Consider the following 25925-nt stretch of genomic DNA (forward strand, 5'->3'; position numbering starts at 1 on the left):
CCGCCCCGGAGGCCCGGCGACAGCCACTCGCGACAGCCTCCCGCCCGCGTCGCCCCCACTTAAAGGCGCCGCGCTGAAGCCGTTGCCCCGCCCCCGGCCGGGTACCTCCTGCACCGGACCCGCCCGCCCACCCGGGCAGTTCCTGGGGCTCTGTCCTGCTACTGGGGCCTTCTTGGTCTCCCTCATCTCGCCAGGAGTTGAAATGACGGCCCAAGCGCCCACATGTAAACCCAGACCCACCACTCACCCCTTCCTTCCACGGTGTTCTTCTCCCAGCACCGCCAGGCCTACACGCAAGCCCGTTCTCGCTGGATCCTCCCGCAGGGGCACCCCAAGGTGGTTACTGGCCCCCCGAGGGCGCTCTGAGCGGCCGTTGGGGGACATTCGGCCCCTACCAGGTCCTCGCAGTACTGGTGGCAGGAGCTTGGGTTGAACGCCTGAGAGCCGGGGCCCAGTCCCTGCCCTCTCACTTGGGGAGGGGAGACCTCGTGGCGCCCTGGCTGCAGATGCCACCTGGGCACGTAGGCCACTGACCTCCAGACTTCCAAGAGCCAACATCCACCCAACCTGGCGCTTCCAGACCTGCCCCCACAGCGGGGGTGGGGCTGCAGGTGAGCTGTCCGCCCCTGCGAGTTTCCTGTGTCCCCTGGTAGTGAGCCACATGGTGACTCGGTGGCAGGGTGAGCCTGGCTGGGCTCTGCCAGGAGGAAGGGAAGGGACCTGCTGGCCCCAGAACCACCCTGTGCGGCAGGGCAGGTGGGGTCACTGGGGGGAACTTGGCTGCCCCTCTGTGAGCAGCTCGCTTTTGTCCCCGCATCTGAGGGCGAGTGAATTCCACGGAGGTGAGGTGGTACCTGCTGGAGGAGGGGGTCCTTGCTTGCTGCAGGCGCTGTGCTAACATGGCCAGGAAGGTTGCAGGGTCAATTCCTGACATGGCCAGCAGGGGGCAGGCGGGCCTCTGTGCCGCGGGAGACCAGGTGGGTGGCTCTGTTGCTTCCACCCCTGCCTCAGTTTCCCCACTCGTGAATGGGAGCAGTGGGTCATGTGATGGCCAGTGTCTGGGGTGCAGGTAGAGGTCACACCCTACACTGAATGGCAGACCCCAGGGGCTGAAGCTCCCCACCCCTCCTACCTTCTCTGAAGCGGGAAGAGGGGCAGCTGGGGCAGGTGGGCAGGCACAATCCCCCACCCACCCCACCGAGCAGCTTAGGACACTTCCTTGTCCCTGGTCAGCACGTGGGCTTAGGTCAGGGCCGGAAGTCTCTGGCAGGCCTTTCCCACAAGCCCCTGCCAAGGAGGAGGGCAGCTTCCTGCCTCCTCCACCCGCTGTCCCTCCCCACCTAGGGCAGGGACAAGTCCTGAGCTCCTGTCACAGAGGCTTGGCCCGTTGGGGCCCCTGTCAGCACCCCCAGAGTCTCGCCACTAGCCTCTCTTCTCACTCAGCCACCTGCCTCGAGGGCTCCTCGCCTGCAGCAGCCCCCTCGGGGCCCCTCCCTGCCACAAGGCCCCCAGCCGCCCTGCAGAGGGAGCCTCAGGTCACCAAGCAGCCCCCGCCTGAGAGGGAAACCCCAGGGCCTCCCAGATGGGGCACCTTCAACCGCTCAGCAGGTTCCTGACTTCACCCCTGCTGTCCAACCACTTGGCTTTTGGGGGTCAGGGAAGGCTCTCTGACTGGGAGCCATTTAGGGGGTACTGAAGGAAGGGGAGAGGGAGAGGGGCGGAGCCACCCCGGGCAGGGCATCTCAGGCAGAGGGAGGGCAGACACCTTGAGGCAGGGCAGTCGGATCCCGGGAGGGTCCAGGAGGGCTGTGGGCGGGCCAGGGCGGCAGACACGAGACGTGGGGAGCTGCATGGGACCCCGTGCCTTCCAGACCCGACACGTGGCATTATGGCCTTTCTTTCTTTATTGACCGATGGCCCCTCGCTGAGTAGACGGCAAAGAACCCAGAACTGCCCGGCTTGCTCTCACCTTGCTCAGGCCTGCCCGAGCTGGCTGAGTGGGCAGTGTAGCAGTGCACCCTGGGCCGGGGGCCTCGGGTACAGAGAAGGCTTGGGGGGCAGGTTTTCAAAAAAAAACCCCACACAGGGTGACACATTCCCAGGGCCCGGGCCCTGCCTTCAGCCCCACAGCCCCACGTCCCCAGGTCAAGGTGTAGCAGCCTTGACCTGCCCAAGACCTGGCCAAGTGGGGAAGGAGGGCCTTAGCAACCTCTCTTCTTCGATCCACCTCAAGAACACGCACCCCCATTAATTCCCTCGCTGTTCTCACCTCTGCCCCAAATACCTGCTCTAATACCCACCAGCCTCCTCCTCCAGGCAGCCTGCCCAGACTGGCTCGCTCCTCCCTCATCCTCGGACCCTGGCCTCTGACTCCAGTCTCCACGGCAGCCTGATGGTTGCCCGTGGGGGCCGATGCCCAGTGGTTTGGTCCCAACACCCAGCTGCCTGCCCCCCAGCCATCCTCCCCTGCCCACCTTGCCCGCCAGAGCTCAGGCCTGGACCCAGCCCTGGAACCAGCCCTGGAGGTCCTGGTAGACCTGGTCTCGGGGCAGGTGGGGGTAGCGGGGGCAGATGGCACAGAAGCGCTCCCGCCAGTCGTCAAACAGCCGCACACGGAGCCAGTCCCGCCAGGCGAAGTAGCGCCGGTACTGGCTGTCGTTCATGCCCAGGAGGAAGGCGGCCAGCTCTCGGGCCGAGCTGAAGTCGTCCACGTGCACGAAGGCGTCAGGGGGTGCAAAGGCCTCGTAAGTGGCCCTCGGGGGCCCCAGCACCACGGGCACAGCGCCGGCCACCAGGGCGTTGTGCCAGAACTTCTCGGTGATATAGTCCGGGTGCTGCGAGTTCTCGAAGGCCAGGTAAAAGAGGTACCGGGCCACGGTGGGCAGCAGGCAGTTGGTGCACAGTGGCCGCCGGCTGGCTCGGCCAAACACGTCCACCGGCAGGTGAGGCGCCAGCTGCCGGTACAGCTGCACACGCCGCTGCCGCGCCTGGAAATTGCTGACCACCCAGGCGGCCACCCCGTTCTTGGCCGGCAATGGGGGCACGGGTCCCTGGCGGGGCTCCAGGCGGCCGTAGGGCACAAAGATGTCCGAGTCACGCCGGTAGCTCAGCACCCAGTTGAAGATGCCGCGGAGACGGCTGAGGCCATGTGTGTGGCTGGGCGACTCCATGGAAGCCCACACCCAGGGCTGGCCGTGCGGCCGCTCAGCCAGGGGCAGGCGGGCCCGCCGGGTCTGCAGCTCCCGGTGGTGGAAGACCACGGCGTCGGCGCTGGGCAGCAGGCTGCGGTTGGTGCTCAGGCAGCAGTGAGCCACGCCGTAGCTGGCACAGGTGTTGCTGGGCAGCTCCGGGGGCTGGCTGGCAAAGGGCCAGTGCCAGATCAGGATGGTGAGAGTGCGCTGCGGTGCCGGGACACCCTCAGGGGCCCATCGGAGTAGCCACAGGATCCAGAGGGCTGTGAGCAGGGCTGCCCCGGGCCAGGCCCCCCAAGGCCCGAGGCTTCTGGGCAGAGGCACGCCCTGTGCAGGATGCAGGGAGAGAGACTGTCTCCCCGAGCTCGTCCACAGCCCTGCCTCCCCGCCCCGGCCTCCCTGAGAACCAGACACTCACCGGCATGGCCCGTCCACAGTTCCCAGAATCAGTCACCCGAGACACCCAGGGCTCTCAAATCACAGCAACCACCAGGCAGAGGCCCGAAATCTCGGCTCCGTGCTGCACTCGGCCGCACCTGGAAGTGAGCGCCTTTCATCTGCCCTGGATGGAGGAAACTGGGGTGCCTCCCACCCGCCCCCGCCCTGCCCCACCCTACCCCGAAGGTGACCTCCGGCTCGAACCACCAGCCTCACCCTGCCTCCCCTCTGGTCCTCTGGCTGCCGGAAGGGGGTGGTTACAGGAGGGGCACCGGGCTGGACCCAATTCCATGCCCCCAATGCTGCTGACCTCTGGGTGGGCACAGGAGGCAGGTGCGGGGCTGCTGCTCAGCCTCAGGGAAGGGGAAGCCATCCTGGGTGCAGGTGACCCTGCCCTTGAGGGACTCCCCAGACACTGAGGCCCCGGTCCCTGCCCAGCACCCAGGCCCGGGGCCCCCTGGAGAAGGCAGGCAGGCTGCCCTCAGAGACCGCACTGAGCCCCCCCAGCACCGCCTCCTGCGGCTGCGGTGTCAGCCACTTCCCTGCTCACTACCTGCTGGGCTCTGGGCCCGCCGCCCCGCTGGCCTGCTGCGCTCAGCTCTTTGCCAGGAGGCCGAGGTTTCTGCCGTTGCTCCTCCTGGGGCCACCCCGCCCACCCCTGCCCTTCTCAAACATCTGATGCCAGAATGCAGATTCCCAGAGCGGGGAGTCCGTCCTCAGGCTGGAGGAGTGTCTGTCCACACGAGGCCCTGGACACGCCCTCAGCGGGCAGCTGTCAGGCCGGGCCTGGCCCCTGTGGGCTGCAGGGCCTTTTTCCCGCTCCAGGACACGCATCCAAAGAAGCCCCAGGCTGCCACAGGCCCAGGGTCCTGGATGGGAGGGACAGAGCTTCTGCCAGCAGGTCTGAGGGGTGGGAGCGCTTCCCTTGGGGGCTCTGGCTCCCATTCTCCGGGCCCCCAGCTCAGGATGAGGGGGGGGCAGGGAGGGGGCTTTCCAGGCTGGAAAGGGAAGCCGTCCTTGTGTCCCTGACATGGGGGGCAGGGGGCTGGCGCCTGTGTCAGGAAGAGGAAGGCTCGCATCCAGGGCCCTTCTCCTCCCCCACCCTCCAGCCAGCCTGGGTCCCAACCTGGAGGTCCAGTTCCTTCCCCTTTTGCTCTAGTTCCTCTGAGCTGGAAACACAGCCAGCCAGCGTGGTCAGACGTCCCCGAGCCCCTCCTGCTCCTCACTCTCTGCCTGCGTGGTGCCCGTTAGCTCTGTCCACCTCAGCCAGACTGGGAGGGCAGGTCGGGCCGGCCCAGCCTCTCCCGGAGGCCTCAGGCCCGGCGGGATCTTGGGGGCTGGGGCCAGATGTTGCAAAAAGTAGAGCAACCAGCAACTGTCCCAGGGACTGCAGCCCCACGCTTGCTGGGGGGCCTGTACCTGCCGCCTCTCCTGTCGTCTGCCCTCCCCCACTGCTCTCAGGGAGGAACTGGGAACTAGCAGCAGACCCATGGGGACACAGGCAGCTCCAGAAGGAGGCTCTGGGGGCCAAGGGCACTTGGCCCCCAGAGGCTCCCCGCCCTGGCAGAGCCTCAGAGCTGCGGCGGCGCCTTGCGCAATGTTGGAGGAGGGGAGGGTGGGCTGCAGGACCTCTCGGAAACCAAGTGGCCAACCCCAGGTGCTGGTGCCCAGGGGCCTGGCTCCCCGATGGCCAGCACCAGTGCCTGCACAGAGCAGTGCCCTGCCTTTTGCAGTTGCCCTGGTGTTTAGGGTGATGACTGAGGTGGCACCGAGCCTTTGGTGCTGCCTGGCATCGGTCCCGTGGCAGGAGACCCCAGGGGAGCCACGCCCTGCCCCAGGCCTTGCATCAGCCCACTGCACCTCCCTGTGGTGGCGGGCACCCCGAGGGTGGCAGGCACACAGGAAGGAGCTGATCCTGTCAGCCTGCGAGCGCCCTGGCTTCTGGCTGCCGGCACTCTGCCCTTCCTGTTTGCGCGGCCAGGCTGGCCGGGACCCTTGCCGGGGGCCTCACCACACCCCAGCCTGCTCCCTCCCTGGGTGGATTCGAAAGAGCCCGCTACCTCCACAGGGGCTCCGTCGCTCCCCTGACGCAGCCTGCCCCCCGGGGCTCCTGCCATGGGGCCCTGCTGTGGGAACCCGCTGGCTGGGAAGTGGGGCTCCGAGGTTTGGCCCCAAAATGGGTCAGAACAAGAGGCTCTCGGAGGAGAGAGGAGAAGGTGAGAGAGCTGAGTCAGAGGGGAAGTGGGGGCCTCGTCCTGCCCTCTCCTCCCCAGGCCCGAGCCTCCCTGGGATGCAGATGGGACCCAGCTCCAGCTTCCAGCCCGTGAGCATCTGGAAACTGAGCACCCACTGTCACTCTGCGGCTGAGCCCCTGGCCCGCTGCGGGGCTGACCGCCCAGTGGGTGCCAGCTGAGCCCAAACAGGGCGGGGAGCGTCTCCAGAAAGCTGGCAACTGGCCTGCTGGTCACCGCCCCCCCCAAACAGACAATAAGCTGCCCAGCCCCCTACCAAGGGGTGCTTTGGAGGGGGCCAGGGCCACGACCTAGCTGCCCACCTGCCTGCTCTCAGGGTGGGCCTGCACAGGGCAGGGAGCAGCCAGGCGCCCCGAGGCCCCCTAGTGGCCGTGCTCCAGAGTCACCTGGCTCCTGGGAGTGAAGGCGGCAGAGGGAGCCAGAGTGCAATTTATTCCCAACCAGAGGGTGGGCGGAGTGTCTTCCTTAGGGAAGGCGGTCCCACGGAGGTTGGCAGGTGGCCCAGCTCCCAGAGCAGGGTGCAGCCAAGGGGACACCGCGGGGGTGGTGCAGGGGGCCAGTGTCAGCAGGCAGGGCAGGTGTGCTCCTTCTGCCTTGAGTGGGACCCCCTGAGTCCAGGGGTGCCCTGCAGGCGTCAGACCCTCCTCCCCAACGCCCTGTCCTTGCCACCCAGGCTCGGAGCGTGGCTGCGTCCCTGTCCGGGAGGCACTCCAGGACCCGCTGGGTCAGCTCCAGCAGCTGACAGTAACGCACCCCTCTGCTCCGCACTCAGGCCCCTCCCCTCCCTGCTGCACGGGGGGGGGGGGGGCAGGTTTGCAGCTGGGGCTCAGAACCCACACCTGCCCAGAACTGGGGTCCCCAGAATCCCCATGCAGCCAGGGTCTCCCCGAGCCCTAAACCTGGCCCACTCTGGGGCCCATGGAAGGGGCGGGGGAGTTTGGACAGAGTGGGGCCAGCTCTGTCCGGTGGAGCCCGAGGCTGGGGTGGAAGCCCTGAAAGCTGGGTGGGCAGCAGGGTGCTGGGGTGGCTACCTTCCTGGAGGACCCAGGCCCACCGGCTCCCTTGAACTGCCACTAGAAGGGGCAGCCCCTCTGCTGGGGCCCCGGGGGGGTGAGTGGCAGTGACACTGGGGACGGGCTGGGGGTGCCCAAGGAGGGAGGAAGACAGGACACACCGGGGGGCTGCTCTCTGCCTGAGTCAGGACAGCAGGGGGTTGGACAGGCGAGTCTCAGGACCCGAGGGCCTGAGCCCAGGGGTCTGGAGGGACATCTGGGCCCCAGCTGGGTGAGACAGGCTGGCCTGGACCGGACCCAGCGGCCTTCACTCCCACGGCCCCATTTTCCCTGCAGCCGTCTCCCCGGAAGGCGCGGGGGGGGGGGGGGGGGAAACGACAGTGGACTGCCTGCGGCCCACTGGCCCTGCCCCCATCCTGCGCGGTTCCAGCCCCTGCACCTGCTCCTCCCTTGTCCCACACAGAGTCTGCTGCAGGACGCGGACTGGTGGCTGGGGCAAAGCCACACGCAAGGCCTGCATCCTGTTCCTCCTGCCTTCCGGCCCAGGGGGGCAACCGGAAGGAATGGAGGTGCTGGGTACCCACTGCCAGGTGTCTGTGGGCACCACTACCAGCCCTTTTTGTCCTACACAGGACGGGGTACTTCGGGGAGTGGCACCGAGTCCAGATGGGCCTGGCCCTGCACTGCACCCCGCTTCCCATTTGGGGCAGAAGTGTTTCGGGGTGAGGCCTGAAAACCAAGGAGGGTGGGGGTGATCCTCTGAGTCCCAGGAGAGCTGAAGCCCCTGCTTCCCAGCAGGGCGCAGAGGTGCCCCCCTCTCAGTGGTGGGGCTGAACGCCACAAGACCCCACTCCAGGGTCCCCCCCACCGCGGCCCCCAGAGCTAGGGTTGGGTCTCCAGCGCTGGAGCTCAGGTCTGAGATGCATTTTAACTGGCTTGTCTGCAGCATTCCCGTCCCTGCATGGTCTGTAGGGTTCCTCCCGCCCTCCTTTGGGGTACAGACCCTAGAGAGCAGATGCAGGGGAAACAGAAGGTGCCCTGACCCCAGGGGTTTCCGGCTGGCACCCCAGCCCAGCCGCACAAACAGCCAGATGTCAGAACGCGGTTTCTTTATTGGGAAACGCGGGTCCTTGGCCCCCCACCCGCGGACCCATTGGTCCTCGAGAGGGGGCATCAATCTTCGTGTCACTGAGGCGGGGGCGGCAGGGGCGCGGCCAGCGAGGAGTGGTCGAACAGCGGGTTCCGCACCTCCATCTCCCCGGTCTGCAAAGGCGGGCGTTAGGCGGACTGCGGGGGGTGGGGGCGGTGGGAGCGGCCGGGCCGGCGGAAAGACCCCCCCCCCGGGAGCCGGTAAGGCCCCCACCCTGCACTTACCGGGGCCAGGCCCGGGCACTCGTACACCGTGAAGTCGCCATCCTCGTTCTCCTCGTCCGAGGAGGCGGAGTCCAGCTCCTTGGGGGGCTCTTTATGCCTGGTGGGGGCGGGATGGCCGGTCCGCCCACACCTTCCAGGTGCGGGGGCCCAGACTGGAAGCCGGCGCGCGGGGACGGGGGCAGCGGGGCCTGGGCATGGGGGTCGGGCCGGGGATTGGGGGGTGCCATCGGGCGGGGCGTCTCACCGCTCCAGGCAGCGCATCTGCTGCCGCCGGTGCTGGTAGTGGTGCACCTCTGCGCCGCGCGCCAGCTGCTGGTCCCCGGGCTGCGGGGCGGGAGGGAGGGTCAAACCGCGGAGGAGGGGCCCGGGGCCCGGGGCCGGGCACGGCAGGAGCACGCACCGAGATCTTGGGCGTTGCGGGGGAGCCCGGCGCCTGGGGGGCGGCGTAGTCGACCTTCTGGGTCAGGCGGATGTCCCGCTGCAGCCTGCGGGGGGTGGGGGGGGGCAGAGCAGAGGCTGAGACCCGCCTGGTCGCCGCCCGCCCGCCCCCCGCCCGGCTGCCTGGCTCACCTGCACCAGCAGAGGGCTGCCACGGCGAGGGCCGCTGCGCCGGCCACGGAGGACGCGACGATGAGCACTGAGGGTGGGCGGGGTGGGCGGTGAGGGCGGCCTGCCTCCCGGCGGGACCCTGCGCTCCGCCCGCCCGGACCTACCGAGGGCGAAGCCGTCACCGCGTCGGTCCCGGGGGTCCAGGGGGGACATGTGCACAGGCCCAGACGACACAGGAGAACCCAAGGAGGTGTGGGTCGTGGGCGCAGGGGCTCCCCGAGTGGAGGGGAGGCCCAGGTCGGGGCCCTGGCCTCCATCGGAGAGCCCCACGGTGGCCGCTGCAGAGGAGGAGAGATATCAATCACCGCAGGGCTAGGCCGGGCAGGGGTTGTGGGGGGCCGGGCAGGGTGGGGGGGTGGTGCAGGGGACTCACCAGCCTCCAGCAGCCGATGGGGTGCTTCAGGCTGGGGTAGGGCCGTGAGCCTCCAGCGCCCTGCCTCCTGCTGGGCTAGCTCCTGGGCCAGGAGGTCAATCTCATCTTCCAGTCTAGGCTGGGGTGGGCCCTCCTCTGGGGACAATGAGGGGCCATCAGGTGGGAAGCCCCCAGCCACTGCCTGACAACACGGGCTGCAGATGGCCTCCAGATGCAGAGGGACCCGTCCTGGAGTCAGTCCCCAGGCCCACACCTCCTGGCTTCTCTTTCCAGGCTCCTCCCAGGCACTGGTGACCTGAGGACTAGGTACTAGCCTGCAGCCCTTGGCCATCCTGTGTTGCCATGGTGACCAACTTGGTGGGGGAGCTCTGTGGGGGCAGCAGCATTCCCAGGAAAAGTGGGGGTGGAGCAAGAGGTGGCAGTGCCAGGGGAGTGGGCACAAGCCAGGAGAAGGGCAGGGTGCCCCTTGCCCCACCTGGTCCCTACAAAGGGCTGGGCAGAGCACTGGGACCACATGACCCTGCACCCCATGGCCTGCTGTACCAAGAAGGGCGGTGGCTCCCTGAGAAGTGGGGAGAGGCCCCTTTCTGTCCCCCATCTCCACCAGGGCAGCCCTCTGGGTGACACTGGTGAAGGCGGTGACAGGTGGGCCAGACCAAGGCGCCCCCCTCAGTGGTAGATGCCCCGCCCAGCAGCAGGCCACTTCTAAAGCTCGCCTACCGGTCTGGACCCCTGCCCTGCTCACCGCCAGGAACAGGTTCCTCCGAGAAGCCCCGCCCACAGGCCCAGACACTTAGGCCCCCCTGGGCCTCAGTATTGCCACCTCACACCCTACGTCACTGGGCCTCCGCTGGCCTTCCCCACTCGAGGCTCCGGGTGGCAGGCAGGCACCCCAGTGCGCAGGGAGGGAAGAAGTGAGCACTGGCGGGGGTACAGCAGGGGAAGTGGGCGCCTGGGGGGTGGGGCAGAGCTCTCGGGGGACCCTGCCTCTCCCAGAACCCACCAATGTGTCCCATTAGACATCCCTGCCTCAGCCCACCACTGGCTCTGGAAAGGACCAGCAGGCCACGGGGAGGGTCACAGGAGAGCGCCCGGCATCCCGCCGAGCTCAGGGGGCCTGGGAGCTGAGGCTGGGCAGTGGTCAAGGTGGGGGGAGGGGTGTCCTGCTCTGCAGTACCCGGAGGCCGGCGCACCCTGGGCACACAGAGCCCCCTTCGATCCTCCCGGAAGGGCTGAAGGCAGGGCCCACAGACGTGAGCACCCGGGGGGCACCGCGCCCGCCTCTGCAGGGCACAGTCCAGGCTCCCAGGGCAGGCAGCTGCATCTGGGAAGGAAGGAGAGGCAGGCTGAGGTCACAGCCCTGCACAGAGGCAGCACTGTCCCAGGCACCCTCCCCCACCCCACAGAGCTGGCCGGACCTGGCTCCGGCCATTGTTCTGGGCAGGCCCTTCCTCCCCATGGCTGGGGACCAGAACCAGGAAGACAAACAGTGCTAACACTTATCAGAACTGCCCGCCCCACCCGCTCCCCAGAGTCCATTTCCCAGCCCGAGCCAGCCCTCTGCGCGGAAGCTGCCCCTCACTGCCCCCACAGCACCGCACTGAGCTCCCCGGAGCAAGACTGGGCCACCCTCCACTTCCTGCCTCTGGTCTGGGTTCCCCGGGCACAGCCTGTCCACACTGGCAGCCCCAGGGCGGGGCTCAGGCCTCTCCCTGGCTCAGGGGCAGCAAAGGATGCTGGCCTCCCCTCTCCTCACTCTCAGGGGCGCCCTCCTGCCCAGGCAGGCCCTTCTCCAGCCCTAGAGAGCACAGCCAGGGAGCAGAGCAGACCCGGCGCCCTGCCTGGACGGCAGTGCTCCCTCCCTGTCCCACCTCCGTGTCCCCAGGGCACAGGGGCTGCTGGTGCTGGGGCGGCCCGGATGGAGTCAGCCAGTCTCACTCACTTCTGACACAGGGCATGCCTGGGAATTTGGCCAGACCCAAGTCCTGGTTCAGGGCCCAGACCAATGTCCTATACACACGACCAGTGGATCCCATCCTCATGCTGGGGGACAGAGGGCAGGGGTCCCCCCGGCCTCAGTTTCCCCTCTGTACCAGAGGGGAATGGCCTCCAAGCTGAGGGATGTCCTGAGCACTGGGATGGGATGCAGAGCCAGGGGGCAGCCCCCAGGACCGTCGACCCTACTGGGGGAGGCTCAGGTGTCGGCATCTCTGGAGGACCAGGACCTTCCCAGCCAAGGCCCTTCCACTGCAGGGGGGTCGCCAAGGTCCAGGGTGACCTGGGGGGTCAGGGATGCCCAGCTCCACCCTTCCCCAGGCCCGGGCAGGCCCGGCTCAGTTTCGGCACTGGCCAGACACACTTGGCTGCAGGCAACCCCTCCAGGGGTTCCAGCAGCCTCTGCCCTGCACAGCCGGGGCCAGCAGGCGCCAGTATCAGGGAACAGGGCCTGGGGTGTGGGCCTGTTAAACATTAAGCCTATGCCAGCAGGTCTGTCTGGACCACACCCACCAGCTGGGCACCTGGGGAGCCGGGCGCTCCCTGCCCCTGGCGCTGAGGACCCAGAGCGCACCAACCAAGCGCAGGGTGGAGGTCCAGCACTGGCTGCAGGCTCCGGTTTCCAGGGGCCTCCACTGCCAGCCCCCCAGCCCAGGAGATGTGGCTGCAGCTGCAGAGGCTGCTGGAAAGGTCCCCACTCCAGCCTCAGGGCGCAGGAGGAGGTTCCAGGGACATTGGCGGCTGAAGGGTGGCTGACACTCCACCCCACATCTGCGGCCACAGCCCATCTCCTCTGGAGGCCCCACCCAAAGGCCAGCCAAGCTCTGGCCTTTAGGCCCCCTCCCCTGTTCATGCCAGCCTCCCATCTAGAAGGGCTGTGCCCAGGAGGAAGCCTGCCCTGCTGTCTCCGAGGCCACAGACAACCACATCACCCAGCTTAGCATTCCAGCATACCAGTCACTCAACTTCGCAGTGCCTCAGCTTTCTCATCTGTAAAATGGGCTGAAAACAGCACCTCCCTGGGGCTGCCAGAAAAACGGAGCGAATGTGTGGGCACAGTGCCCCAGCTCAGCCCCCTGGGGCTCCAGGTCCCCACAGACCATCACCACCTGGAACCTCGGTGCCCGTCTGGGAGGCAGGCAGGGTCCCCCAGGACCCCAGGGCTCACTGGGGCCCACCCTGGGAGGTGCCCCTCCGCCCCTAGCAAGGAAGACAGCGGTGGGGCCCTCCACAGCAAAAGGTCAGGTAGAGAGCCTGAGCCTGGAAGCCTCTCCTGTCTCCCTTGAAGGTAGAAAACCAAACCCTAAGCTTGAGACAAGCTGTCAAACACCCTAGGAACCTTCAGACCGCGATTATGGCAGCAAAGCAAGGGACACGTCCCACACTGCCCAGGGCATGGGGACAGGCAGATCAGCACTGGTACCCCGACCCCAGGACAGATACGGGTAACAGGGCACACCGGGCCAGGCCCGCCCGGCGCAGCACCAGGGAAAATGCACACAGACCGGCCGCCCAGGCCCACGCGCAGAGCCCTCCCGAGACACGGACACAGGCTCACGGACTCAGACACAAAGCCAAGAAGCGCGTGAACTTCGGGTTCGCCACTAGGAACCCAGGAGAAGCCCTAACCAGCGGCACCCTTCAGAGCCCCCCCCCCCGGGCCTGTTGCCCCCATCCCGCGCGAGGCGGGGCCGGCGTGGCTGTCAGCCGGCCTGGCCTGCGGTCCCTGTGGGCCCAGTCGAAGGCCGCGGCGCCGACAGTGACGGAGGCGCTGCGCAGCAGGACCCCGGCCCGGCGCACAGGGCCCTGCGGCGACCTGCGACCTGCGCCGAGCGCTGTCGCTCACCCGGGGGGCCCGCAGTGGCACCGCGAAGGGCGACGCCGAGGACTAGGCCGGAGAGCAGCAGCCGCAACAGCCGCAGGTGCCGCGGGGAGGGCGGAGGGACAGGCGTCGCCATCCTTCAGCGCCGCCGCCGGGGCAGCATGGCACCGCAAGGCCCGGGGCTGGGCGCAGGCTCCCGGCGCCGCGTCGGCTGAAGCAGAGGAGGAAGAGGAGGTGGAGGCCGAGGAGGAGGAGGAGGAAAGGAGGAGGCGGCGGCGGCGTTGACGCTGCGGCAAAGGATCCGGGATGCAGGCGCGGCAGCGAGGCAGCGCGTTGGGGGAGTGCGCCTGCGCGCTCCACCTGCGGGGGCGGGACCGCGCCTCCAGCCCGAGCCCCTCCCCCCTCTCTAGCTCCCACCGACCCCCGATTCTGCGGGTCTCTGGGCAGAACCTCAACCTCCGCGGCCTCTGCACCCGAGGATCTTCTCTGTTTTCCACAAACCCGAGTAGGGACTGCCCGGGGGGGGGTCTTCCCCGGATGCGCTTCTCCCGCCCTCCCCCATGGCGCTGCCACCTCCCCCCGCCCCACCCGCTGAAGCAGGAGACGTGACCCGATCTGGAGGCGCAGCCCCGGGGAACACAGGGACACCAGGCGCACACGGGGTGGCCAGGTGCACGGGACCGCACAGGTGTGCCCCAAAGACGCAGAGGGCGCTCAGAGACACGGCTACAAGCAAACACACACAGAACTAGACCGGCGCCGGTGCCTCTGGGGTTGGAATGGGCAACCACGGTCAGCGGCTGCTCCCAAGTGAGCCACCAGGGGGCAAGAGTGGCCTGGAGCTGTTGATGAGACTCAGCTGGGAGCTGTCCACGGTCCCCAGGTGACAGGCAGCTTTTCAGTGCCCTGGGGCCCCAGGGCAACAAAGCAGTTGTGACGCCCCCGCTTGCACTCCGCTAGTGGCCTCCCGAGAGCACACTCACCCCATCCCACCTGGAACCTTCCCTCCGGCTCAGGCGGCTGAACCAGGATGAGCCCCCACCCTGGTGCTCGGGCCTTTGCCCGCGGGCCTTTGCCCGCGGAACTCAGACGGTGGGGCGGGCTGCGGGGTTTGTCGATTGGCTCACACACCGGCACAAGTGGCGCGGTGTGGGGTAGTGGGGAGCAAAGTAACGATGGCCCACAGGGCACTGACCGGACAGAAAAAGGGTCCGAGCTCGAGTCCCAGAAAGGTCGGCCCAGGCGGGAGGTGCATCGAAGACTACGCCTTCGCACAGCGGCCGTAGCGAGAGAAAGCCAGGCTGAGGGGAGGGACCGCAGGTCGGGGCTCGCTGATGTCTCCCCGGGGCGTAGAAAGGCACCCAAACAGGAGGGGAGCGCTCTGTCTCCCTGCGCGCTGGCCAAGCTCGGCTCTGGAGCAAGGCTCATCCCTTCCTAGAGATGGAGCCCGCGTCCCTCCTGGCCCTACCGTCAGCGTCCCGGCAGGGCCCCGCCTTTGCGCCCTCCGCCCTGCTCTTCCAGCCCCGAGCGGACCCCAGGCACCTGGCTTGCTTAGGACCCACCCTCTCTGCCTCTCCACTCCCCGCACCCGCACCCCGGGCCCGCTCTCCCCAAGGGCCCGGCCTTCTGTCTGGGGGCTGGGGGTGCTGCAGGGGCTCTCACGCCCAGGGAAAACTCGGGGGCGCAGGGACTCCCCGCCGGCCACCCAGCAGCCACTCCAAGCCACGAGGGTGACGCAGGGACCGCGGTCAGCACTGCCCCAGGGCTGGACCCCGACAGGAGGCAGGAGGGGCGGCGGTCCAGCCTGAGCACCGAGAGGGGCGCGCCCGCGTGGCCGGCGCAGCTGTGCGCAGGGTGGGTGGGCAGCAGCAGCCTGTCCACCGCTCCAGGAAACACGTTTTATTACCAAGTTTTACAAGCAGGCACTGGGCAGAGCCTATGGGCTCTGACTCTCCCCCTAATACAGACCCGAGTGTGTGTGTGTGTTGGGGGGGGGGTGTCTCGGAGGACCCTGATTATCAGAGTAAAGGCTCCACTTCCTGGACACCCACCCCGTAGTAACAGGCTGAGGGAAATGGGGTGTCTGCCTCGCCCACCCTCTGCAGGAGAAGGGGCACGAGGCCTCGAGNTGGGCGGGCAGCAGCAGCCTGTCCACCGCTCCAGGAAACACGTTTAATTACCAAGTTTTACAAGCAGGCACTGGGCAGAACCTATGGGCTCTGACTCTGCCCCTAATACAGACCCGAGTGTGTGTGTGTGTTGGGGGGGGGTGTCTCGGAGGACCCTGATTATCAGAGTAAAGGCTCCACTTCCTGGACACCCACCCCGTAGTAACAGGCTGAGGGAAATGGGGTGTCTGCCTCGCCCACCCTCTGCAGGAGAAGGGGCACGAGGCCTCGAGACGGAGACAAGGCTGGACAGGCTCGAGGGCTAGGTTCGGCTTCCTCCGCGCTCCTGGCCCCCCGTGGGTGCGGGTGCTAGAGTCCCGGTCTCGGTTTCCGGGCCGCAGTAGGGGCAGCGACGTGGAGGGCGGTGGGGTGAGGGGTGGGCGGGGGAGACGGGGCTGGGGCAGCTGCCCCCAGCCAGTCGCTAGATGGCGCTCGGCGACTCGGCAGAACGCGCCTGGCGCACCAGCAGGACCAGCGCCGCCAGGAGCAAGGCGGCGAAGAGCAGGAGGAGGACCACCCAAGAGCTGAAGTCGATGCCCTTGCGCAGCCCCGGCGGGTCGGCGGGGATCATGTTGGTCAGGTTCAGCATGTAGCCGAGCGCCCAGCCGACCGAAGTGTCCCCGGCCTGCGGGTGAGGAGCTCGGACTCAGCCTTTTTGCAGCCCCGGAGGCCCCGCCGCCACCCCGGAGGCCCCGCCCTCCCGCCAGTTCCCACCTTCTTCTGGAAGGTCAGGCGGCTGAAGGCATGCTCGTCAAAGCGGTAGCCCCTGCTCAGGAGCTGCTGAACGAACATGGCCACGGCGCAGTGGCTGGGCAGGTGGGCCGCTTCCCCCGGTGCCTGGGCCTGCAGCTGAGACGCAGGTGGGACGATGTTGGGCCCCGGGCTACCAGGGGCTACCAAGGGTGGGGCTTCAGCAGCCCCATCCCTTCCGGCTCCGCACCCCGCTGCCACCCGGTCACTTTTCGAGTCCCACCGGCAGTGTGTCCTTCACCACACAGCGCCCTCTGAGAGGCCAAAGGCCCCCCACTTTTCAGGCAACGAATGCCTGGGAAGCTGGCCAGCTGGCTGAGCCTCCCCTGAGGCCCTGGAGGAAGGCGCAGGCCTCACCTCACTCCACGTCATTTTGCAGATGGTGTCCACAGCGGTCTCCAGCTGCTGTGGGGTGGCCACAGGCAGCCGCATCACCGAGCTCAGGAAGTCCACGGTGTAGAAGAACGCGGAGAAGGCCTGCATGGGGGGAGTGTGGCCACCCTGAGCCCAGGCCCCAGGCATTGTGGAGCATCAGCTCCCCTCCCAGTCCCCTTGACTCACGATGAAGTCCCCAACCACGGGGGGCTGGAAGATGCCATTGAAGGAGCATCGAGAGAAGGGGCAGGACGAGAAGTTGAAGAGCCCCCGGACGAGGCCGCGGCAGAGGGCAGGGCTGCTGGTGCCCTCCAGGCTGACCCTGCGGCTGCTGTCGAAGTCCTGGGGCCGCAGGGCCATGGTGCAGGGGGACCCGTACACGTCCTGGAGCAGCACTTCCTTGGAGTAGCCCCGGGGCCAGCAGGGGTGGGTGCTGTCGGTCTGGGGGTCGATGAGGGTGTGCGTCACGCCACCCCCAGGACCCTCAGGTGCTGTCCCCCCAGGATCCTCGGAGGGCCTCCCCAGAGGACCAGCCTGATGGTGTCCTCCAAAATGTAGTCGGTGACATCACCACTGTACTCAGGAGCAACCCTCCGCTCCCCACTGCTGCGGGACAAAAACCAGACCCTTCCGCTGGGCAGCCCGGCTCTCCTCACCCCTCAGCCAGCACCAGGTCCACCCCCAGCCACTGAGCCTTCGCCCTGTCCTTCCAGCCGATTAGGCTCACTCGCTCCTGCTGCCTGGAGAAGCCCTCCAGGGCATGGCTGCCCTCTGGGCTCTACCCTGTGCCCTGGGTCCGTCCCTCCCCCCCCCCCCGGCAGGGCACATTGGTGTGGGTGGGCAGGGCTGGTGGGGCACCTGCAGTGCGCTGGCCAGCAGCTTCCGGAGGACCTGGTCTCGGCCATAGCAGAGGAAGCTGTGGGTGTAGACACGGTGCTGCTGGCCGTAGAGCCGCAGCTGGACCTGGTCAGCAGGGTCCTCGGCCGGGCTGGCCGTCTCAAAGGTGATCTGTGTGGAGGCGCCTCCCAGGTCCATGGCCCCCAGGGTCCCCTTCCTTGGCCGGTACCACTGGCCTGCCCAGCTGTACTGTGAGGAGTGAAGTCTGGGGTCAGCCAGTGACTGGGTGCCCACACCCGCTGGCTCATTGTGCTGGCTGGCAGGCCCACCTTGATGAAGCTCTCCAGCAGGTAGTTGGCGGTCACCCAGCCAAACACCCCCTCGTCCTGGCCAGAGAGGATGCGGGCACCACGGAAGTCGAAGGGGTACTGGGTCAGCGTCCCCGTCACAGCCTCGAGCACCTTGGCTGAGGCCTCTGGATTGGTCAGGCTGGGACACGGGGAGGTCTCTGAGAGGCGTATTTCCAGGGGCAGGGGCTGTGGCCCTGAGGTACCTGGTGGTCCCCCACCAGCCAAGAGGGGCCAGGCAGAGGGCTGCTGCGGCTGAGGGCATGTGGGGCCCACCCTCGCTGAGGCTTCTGTGGGGGGGGCCCAGGGCCAGGAAGGTCAGGGGACGGGCACACTCACTTGAGCAGGCGCATGCCTGCCGTGGCTCCCAGGTAGAGGGGCGTGCTCGAGTGTCTCTCCCTGGGCACATCCCGGAGCGCCTGGTCCAGGCATTCAACAAGACTCCGACCAGCCCCAGTGGGGTTGTTTTCGTAGCTGGAGATGCCCCCACCTAGAGGGAGGCCATGAGAGGGGCCCGTGCTGGGCGGTCAGCCCCCGGGCTGGGCCACAGGCCAAAAAGGCTGGGCGCCTTGGGCTCCCAATCACGGTGGCAGCTTAAGCACACCTTTCCGGCTGAAGCCTTCAGAGACACCCACAGATGGGCCCGCCTGTGTACCACCCGGAGTCTCTGAGGCTGCCGCCGGAGCGGCGGGTGTGTGCACAGGTGCCCGGACAAAGCCCTGGCACTGTCACTAGGCCTGGCCTTCCACCAGGCCTGCCGGGGGTGCCCACCAGCTCCTCAGAGCCCCTTTGGCTCCATCTGGGGAGAAAAGGCTGGTCTTGGGCCAGGCAGGGCCCCGACCTTCTGACCCCTACTCGCTGTCTTTGTAGAGTGGAAGTGCCTGCAGCTCCCAGGAGGCCCGGGGCCCTCCCTCCATTTAGAGGTCGCCTGCAGCTCCTGTGTGGGGCAGGCCCTGGGCAGTAGGAGCAGAGGGGCCCAGCTACAGAGGCGAAGGCCAGACAGGGCCCCTGAGGCCGTGCAGCGAGTGAGCATCCAGGCCGGGGTGCACCCAGTGAGTGGGGGACCCTCACCGTGCACGTCACAGGAGCTGTGTTGGCTCACAATGCCTGTGTCGTTCTCCTTGTCTGCAGGCCACTTGTAGATGAACATAGATGTGTGGGAGGAGCCAGCGTCCAGGACGATGCCGTACTGAGGGCGGGAGGGGGCGGTCAGCCTAAGGGGGAGGGGAGGAGCCTGGAGGCCTTGCCCTTTCCACCCCACCCTGCCCTGCGTGGAGGTTGGATGTTCTGGGGCTCAGAGAAGGCCAGGGACACAGACGGGACAGGGGAGAATGGGGCCAGGAGCCTCTTCCCTTCTGAGGGCAGGAGCTATCCTGCCTGGCAGGGACACTCTGAGGGTCAGCAGGTCCCAGGACCACCTCTGGAATCTTGTCCCAGGGACATGAGGTCCGCAGGCTCTGGGGGGGAAGCCCGGCTGCAGGAAGAACACTTGGGACCAGGTCTTCCTTCCTCATATCCTGGTCTCTCTGACCGAGGCCCAGCCCGAGGATGTGGAAGCCAGGGCCCAGGGAGGCTGGGAGGGCTCCGTCCCTGCGGGCCCTGCCTGAAGACACCCCGCCCTGGGCCTCTGAGCCAGAGCCACAGAGGGCCAGGCCTGCAGGGCTGAGGAGGCAGTGCTGTCCTGGCCTCCTGGGCAGGTGGGACAGAAGCACCCAGCTGGTATCTGCCACTTCCCGGAACCTGCCCCCTGCCCCCAAGGACCCAGATTCCAGCAGGCAGAGCCAGACTGGGGAACACACCTTCCTGGATGGGGAAGGGGGCAGTTACCCCCACCAGTTACCCCCACCAGTTACCCCCACCCCCACCCCAGGGAACTCCAGCCAGTCTCAGAACAACCCATCCACCCACCCCAACTCCACCTGGTGCTGGTCCTCGATATAGAGCACCCACCCTACCAAGGCCTATCCTGGGCTGCTGGGGCCTGCCCCAGCCCCAAGTCCACCAAGGGGTTAAGGGAGCCAGCTGGACTCTTGGAGGCTGAGCCTGGCCAGGCCTGGCTCACCCCAACCCTTTCAGGGCCTGCCCTGTCTGACCCCCCCCAACCCCACCAGGCCCTCCCTCAAAGGCAGCCACCACTGTCGGGAACACAGGGAGGTGAGGAGGGTTGCCTAGGCTGCAGGACCTTCGCACTCCGTCTGGGTTAAACCCCAAACCAATGCACCCCTGTGGGCTGCCCGGTTCCAGCCGGGACCTGGGGCACATCCGGGGAGAAGAGACAGCTGCTCAGCCGCGCCCAGGACAGGCTGGCTCCGCGGAGGCTCCGCGGGCCGGGACTTCAGCCTCCAGCTCCGCGTCTCCCCGGAAGCGCCGCCGCGGTCCAGCAGACCCAGGCCGCGCGCGCGAGAGGAGCGCACGGGGCCCGGATGCTACCCCGCTGGTCTAGAGCAGAGCGCGGGGGGCCAGGATTCCACCCCGCTGGATGGGAGCGGAGCGCGGGCAAGGGTCGTGGGCAGCTACGCGGGAGCAGCGTGGCCCTGCGCGGACACGGAGCCTCCCCGCCCGCGCCCCACGGATGCTCCTCGAGCCCGCAGGCACCTTGAGGGAGGGCGGCTCCGGGACATCGCGAGCAGGGACACACAGCAGCAGGAGGCCGCACAGGCCCGCGGCGGCCAGCAGCAACGGCAGCAGCAGCGACAGCACCTTCTGGGCCATGGACGGGTGGCGGACCGACCCGGCGGTGACGGAGGGGCGGCGGGGAGCTGGGAGGCCGAGGTCCGGGCGCCAAGGGGTAGGCGCCCGGGGCGGGGCGAGGACCCGCAGCAGCCACGGCTGGCCACGCCCGCTGCTGACACGCCCACCGCCCTCCCTGGGCGCGCTCCTGCAAGCGCAGGTGAGTCATCCTACCTTTCCGGCGCCCTGAGGTTGTTGCCTACCCTCCTGCCTGTCCACGGACCCCTCACCCGAAAACTCCTATCCTCTGACCTGCCCACCGACCCCCAAGAGCCTACACTGGCCTGTCCGCCTGTGGGCACCAGCGGCTCCACTTGGGCAGGACCCGGAGAACGCCCCATCCCCCGTGGCTCTGGGCGAGAGGCGTGGCAGGGGGGGGTGGGCCGGCTGGCTCCCGGGCAAGTGGCTCCCTGACCTACCTTCCCTGTGTCTGGTTCCAGGGACCCTGAGCTGACCCAGGCTGGGCTTGCCCTGAAGGTGCTGATAGCTCAGAGCTGAGCAGCGAGCAGACCTATGTCATATGGGTCCCAGCACCGAGGTGACAGGTGAGGATACAGGCAGAAGAGTGCAGGATGGCCACAGTCACTCCAAGTCCATAAACAAGTGACCTTCTGGTCCTGGGCCACCTCTGCTGCCCCCTGTGCTTGGGGGGTGGGGTCCGGAAGCCTGGACAGGGGCGGCCAGAGGCTTCCCGAGGAGGGAGCCAGAGGGTTCTCCTCAGCCCTCATGGGAGGCCTTGTGCTGGAGATGATGGCCCCCCGCCAGGCTTGACAGCGTGTGTGTCCCTGGACACTGGCTGGTACGGGCCACGGCTCAGCCCGCGCCCCAGAACCAGCTCTGTCCCTCCACCGCACAAAATGTCCGGCCTCTGTGCTTTGACAACCCCCATGCCCTGGTGACAGCTTGGCCAAGCATCACCCCTTTCTCTGGCCAGTGGCCATTCCCCTTTGTGCCCGCGGCAGAGCGGGAATTCCAGCACCAAGAACCCAGCCAAACAGAAGCCATGTGGCAAGACCACCAGAGTGCCGGTGGCTGAGGGGGGGGGCGGGGCCAGACGGGTGGCGTGTGATGGGGGGCAGGGGCTGGGCCACACCCTGGCCCTTGGAACTGGCAGGGACCACCGCGCTGGGACGGCTGCCCAGGCTGAAGGTCCTGGGTCACAGGCCCAGCAGAAGAGGCCTTCTTTCAGTTCAGGACCCTGACGGGAAGGGTGGGAACCCCAGGAGTTGGCTCAGCCTCCGAAAAGCCCCGCCAGGCTGGGTCCCAGCAGAGCGAGTCTGGGCAGCCCTCCAGCCCCCTCCCCCGGCCCCTTCTTCCACCCAGAGAGCCCAGAGGCGGGAGACGCTTGCACTGGAGGCTGGACAGGACAAAGGCAGCCCGGAGCAGCCCCAGCGGCCCATAAAAGGGCATGAAAGGCAGGCGTGCTGTAGGCCTGGCCCCCCACAACCCCCACCTCGCCCCACTGGGCCCAAGCAGGGTTCCCTGATGTCCTGAGCTGCCCTTGGATGGAGCGCCCCCTCCCGCCGGCCTGAGGGGATGGGGTTTGGACACTGCCTGCGGGGAGCCGGGAGTATGGCGCAGCACCCGGCTGAGCCCAGGAACAGAAAGGAAGGAGGTGGGGAGCAAGAAACGGCCGGGCGGGGTGGAGGCCGGGGGTGAGTTCTGTTCCGGGGAACAAGCACGGAACGCCCCTTCTTGGCCCAGAGAAGTCCATGGGGAGCTAGGGCCCTGGGAGGGGGTGGGGTGGGGGAGTGCGAGGCCAGCCCTGGCCCGGGGCGTCTCGGGCTTGCGGAACCTCAGCTGGGGCGGGGCTCCAGATGTGCCGCAGCCGGGCGTGGGCGGGCTCCAGGCGGGAGGTGCTGTAGAGAGGCGTGGGAGGGCCCTCGGGAGAGGGGTCCTAGAGCCCACGCCAGGAGCCAGACCTCCTACGCAGGGCGCGGACGCTCACGGAGGTCTGGGCCACCCCTGCCCCGGTCTCCCCGTCGGAAACTTCAGTGTCTGGGTGCCGAAACACCTGAGCAGGTGAGGGCTCTTGGACCTGTGCGGTCATCGGACCAGCTCTGGCCGTCACAGAAAGCAGGGCGCGCACGGATACTGGGCTGTGAACACCGGGGCCCCTGCCAACCGTCCTCAGGAAGCAGGCTTGTCAGAGGCCCCATCCCAGGAGGGGACCCCGTGCTGCCTGCCAGATGTTCCCGCCCCACAGCAGAGCAGGGGACGGGGACAGTGCAGCAGCAGGTCGACCCTGACCAGGCGGCAGGTGCCTGTCCCTCGCCCGCCCGCCTGTCTTCCCCTTGTGGTGGGTCTGGCCAGAGCACAGAGCGGTTTCCCCGAGCCTTCCGACCGCGTTCGACTCCCTGGATGGGCCTGCTGTTCAGGCCCAGGCTGCGTCGGTGACGCCGGTGCAGCTGGTCTGTGCTGACCTTGGAGAGGGCGCGGTTCCCCGCTGGCTGCAGCGGTCTGTGCTGTCGTGGGCCCACTTAAGATTTTAGTTGTTTTTAGAGAGCAGGGGAGGGAGAAAGAGAGGAAGAGAAACAATCGATGTGAAAGAGATATGTCATAGCCTCTTGTGCTGTCCCGGCTGGGGACCTGGCCTGCAACCCAGGGATGCGCCCTGAGTGGGACTTGAACCTATGACCTTGTGGTTCTCAGGCCTGCACTCGACCTGCTGAGCTGCACCAGCCACAGCATCCATCCTTATGATTTTCTAAATTACACTGTCTTTTCTCTAGATTACTTTCTTATAAGAGTATGGAATTGTATATGATATACAAAATACATGTTAATTGACTGTTTCTGTTATCAGTAAGACTCTGAGTCAACAGTTGGCTCTCAGCAGCCTCGTTTGGGGGGTTTATGGCTGTGCGGGGGTGCAGCACCCCGACCCCGCGTTGTCCTCGCCTTGGTGACACCCGGAACACCAGTGAGCTGGCTGTGCGGTCCCGGAAGCCCCTCACTCGTCCACGTGGGTCTGCCCCCTTTGTTTTCCTCCTGCGGGTCTGGACTTGCCGGCTGCCAGCCTTCGGTCCGCTTGGCCAGGGCTTGCTTTCCACAGCGTGTGCAGGGGACTTCCAGTTCCTGCGTTTTCATCTGGGGACTACGTGTGGGCACCCGTGGGCCCTGAGGTCACAGGTGGGGCCGCTATTCACCACCCCGGTACTTTCTTTCCGGGGAGGGAAGTGCCCCCACCCCACCCCACTCCTTTTCCTGGAACCCTCAGCCTCCCACGGAAATTTGGGAACGACCTGCCCAGATTCCTTGAATAGCTCTGCTGTGATTTGGTGGTGAGCATGTGGAGCCTACCCACCAGCTGGTGGAAAGGACGCCTTCAGACATCAAGTCTTGGATCCAAAGCCGTGGTTTATTTCTCTCCTTCCTTAGGCTTTCTCATAGGCCTTTCAGGAAAGTTTTAAATAATTTTCTCCTTAAAGTTCCCCCACCTTTTTCTTAGGTTTACTGCGTTGCACACACATACTACTTTACAGTTTTCAATTGAATTTTCTCAGGACTTTTATGTGCTGGTTTAAGAAACTCAGCGGACTTTTACACGTTTATTATGTCACCAGAACCCTGTTAAAGTCTCAATAACTCTAATACTCTGTCAGTAAAATTTTGAATAGCATTGCCCATAACAGGCACGGCTGTTTTCTTCAGGATCAAAGAAGAGAATGCTTTCAACATTCCGCCATTAAGCATGATGTTTGCCGAGGGCTTTTTTGTAAATTCTTAGCTCCTGGCCATTTCCTGGGCACAGTCGGACACTTCTGTCCGCACCCTTTGCAGCCCTATTTTCTGTTCATACTCTGGATTACAGCACTTTTTAAAATATTGAACTAATCTTGGAACTGTTACAGAACAGGGTTGGGGGGGTAACAGTATATTACTACCAAAAGGACCCCCCAGGTTCGCTTGTCCGCCATGAGAGGAAAGACATCTCTCAATGCCAGAGATTTGTGAAAAGGAAAGGAAATGTTAATTTAAAGCTATACAGACTTCAAGTAGGGACCCAATGTCTTCGTTAAATCATCAAAGTCCTGTAGGACACCCACAGACGCACACAGTGCTTCCTTCTCCCTCTGCCTTAATCTGGGCACCGCGTCTCAGGGAAGAAGTCGTTTCGGGGTCTCTGCACCATCAGCTGTGTCGCCGCCAGGACCTCCAGCTACTCCAAAGCCGCGTGGCACCTTCTCATGGCCCCCCAACGAAAGCCTTTGCACCCCTTTTTCTTCCAGGGGAAGTCTCTCCTGCTTCTTAAGCCATGTAGCCAAAGGGAGCACCCCAAAGCTGCAGAGTCCCCATTCTCGCCAAAGCCGCAGGGGTCCCCCCATCAGAGCTGCGGGGGTCTCCATGCTGGCAAAACCGCATCGTTCCCTCCCCAAACGGCTGCTGCGGAGTCTGCATTGAGATCCCCGCGCCAGCCTTCCTCTGTGCCCCCGTTACGACTCCTCCTACAGTCACTTACACCTGCCAGCATTCCTGTATTATCCCAGGTTTACTGGGCGGCCGTCGAGAGTCTGGGCAGGTGTGGTCCCCTGTCATGGAGCCAGTCCTCTCCAAGCTCTCACGCAGGCCTTGTGACTCGGGGGACCTGCCCCCCAGTTACATCTCGAGTGGAAGTCACTTCCATCCCCCTGGCTCGAGGCATGGCCACAGCTATGTGACATATCTATGCAGCCAGCCAAAGGCTGTAGATATGTTAAATGACCATGCCATGGAATAGCCGCAAAGCTGTGGCTGGACAAAACAGCCCTGCGTGTTCCTGTCCCATGTGTCCCTTCCCCCAACTCACATCTGTGGGGGGAAGGGGTGAGGACACATCTAGACATATGTCCTATGTATCTTTCTAATATTTCCTGAACACCTTGAGTTCTAGATCCCATTCCAAGTCCCTATGTGGGGCCCCCTTCTTGGCTGCACGCTGTTTCAGAACCCCAAGGCACCCCGCGGTGGACAGACGGCTCACTTCCTGTGTTACAGGAACGAGATGACACTATTTTTCCATTGTTGCAAAAATCCCATGGGGGGGAGTGAACTCAAGGCCCTAAACGTTGATCTGAAACAGTCACACAGGATTCGTGTCCCTGCCATCTGGCTCGGACGACTGGCCCGGGACAGCAGCCGGCCTGGCTTTCTCCTCACAGTCGGCTGGAGCTTACCGCCCTCTGTTCCTCCGGTGCGCGTGGCGTTGGTGGGGTCTCTGCTCCAGCTTGAGTTGAGAAATGTTTTGAGAAATTTACCCCTTTCAAATCACTGGGGATGGCTTCATGTTTTCTTTTAAAGAGACTTTTGCAATTCTTATTTACTTTCAAGGATTGTATTTATTCACTTTTGAGAGAGGGGAAAGGAGAAAGAGAGGGAGAGAAACATCCATGTGCAAGAGATACATCTCTCAGTTGCCTCTCACGTGCCCCCCCACCAGGACCTGGCTGACAACCCAGGCCCGAGCCCTGACCGGGCATCACACCGGCGACCTTTTGGCCTGCAGGCCGGCGCTCAGTCCACGGAGCCACAGCAGCCAGGGCGTTATCACAGTTTTACTGTGGTCAATCCGATTGGGGTGTAGCAGTATCTCCCTGTACTTTGTGTGCATTTTTCTTTTTTAGTGTGCTCGCTCTTTCTTTCTTTCGTGTGCATTTTTCCAACGGTTACCG

At 65.8% G+C, this 25925-nt stretch overlaps 3 protein-coding genes across 6 annotated transcripts; all 3 read right to left on the bottom strand.

The window, feature by feature from the left end:
* Positions 1-1889: 1889 nt before the first annotated feature.
* On the bottom strand, positions 1890-4820 carry FUT7 (fucosyltransferase 7). Of its 2 annotated transcripts, none has more exons than XM_037036462.1 (3): positions 4183-4820; positions 3610-3727; positions 1890-3518 (listed from the first exon to the last, which is right to left on the bottom strand). In XM_037036462.1, the coding sequence occupies exons 2-3, from the start codon at positions 3613-3615 to the stop codon at positions 2490-2492; spliced, it is 1035 nt and encodes a 344-aa protein (XP_036892357.1). In that variant the 5' UTR covers positions 3616-3727; positions 4183-4820; the 3' UTR covers positions 1890-2489. The 2 variants fall into 2 exon arrangements, with proteins under 2 accessions (XP_036892357.1, XP_036892358.1); XM_037036463.1 differs by having other exon boundaries at positions 4756-4777.
* Positions 4821-7988: 3168 nt separating this feature from the next.
* Positions 7989-13417, bottom strand: NPDC1 (neural proliferation, differentiation and control 1). 3 transcript variants are annotated; one of them, XM_037036464.1, is made up of 9 exons: positions 13092-13416; positions 10428-10574; positions 9251-9385; positions 8982-9161; positions 8839-8905; positions 8669-8753; positions 8513-8592; positions 8269-8365; positions 7989-8157 (listed from the first exon to the last, which is right to left on the bottom strand). In XM_037036464.1, exons 1-9 carry the CDS (start codon positions 13201-13203, stop codon positions 8080-8082), a joined length of 981 nt encoding a protein of 326 aa, XP_036892359.1. In that variant the 5' UTR covers positions 13204-13416; the 3' UTR covers positions 7989-8079. The 3 variants fall into 3 exon arrangements, with proteins under 3 accessions (XP_036892359.1, XP_036892360.1, XP_036892361.1); XM_037036465.1 differs by having other exon boundaries at positions 8982-9155; positions 13092-13415; XM_037036466.1 differs by lacking the exon at positions 10428-10574 and having other exon boundaries at positions 13092-13417.
* Positions 13418-15240: 1823 nt separating this feature from the next.
* ENTPD2 (ectonucleoside triphosphate diphosphohydrolase 2) lies at positions 15241-20372 on the bottom strand. The gene is made up of 9 exons (XM_037036461.1): positions 20140-20372; positions 18616-18733; positions 17884-18034; positions 17527-17686; positions 17219-17446; positions 16547-16801; positions 16343-16462; positions 15950-16084; positions 15241-15860 (listed from the first exon to the last, which is right to left on the bottom strand). The coding sequence occupies exons 1-9, from the start codon at positions 20254-20256 to the stop codon at positions 15657-15659; spliced, it is 1488 nt and encodes a 495-aa protein (XP_036892356.1). The 5' UTR covers positions 20257-20372; the 3' UTR covers positions 15241-15656.
* Positions 20373-25925: the final 5553 nt, after the last annotated feature.

The sequence above is a fragment of the Sturnira hondurensis genome, unplaced genomic scaffold, assembly GCF_014824575.4.
Source record: "Sturnira hondurensis isolate 20B ecotype Veracruz unplaced genomic scaffold, ASM1482457v3 Scaffold0022908, whole genome shotgun sequence".
Classification (NCBI taxonomy): Eukaryota; Metazoa; Chordata; class Mammalia; order Chiroptera; family Phyllostomidae; genus Sturnira; species Sturnira hondurensis.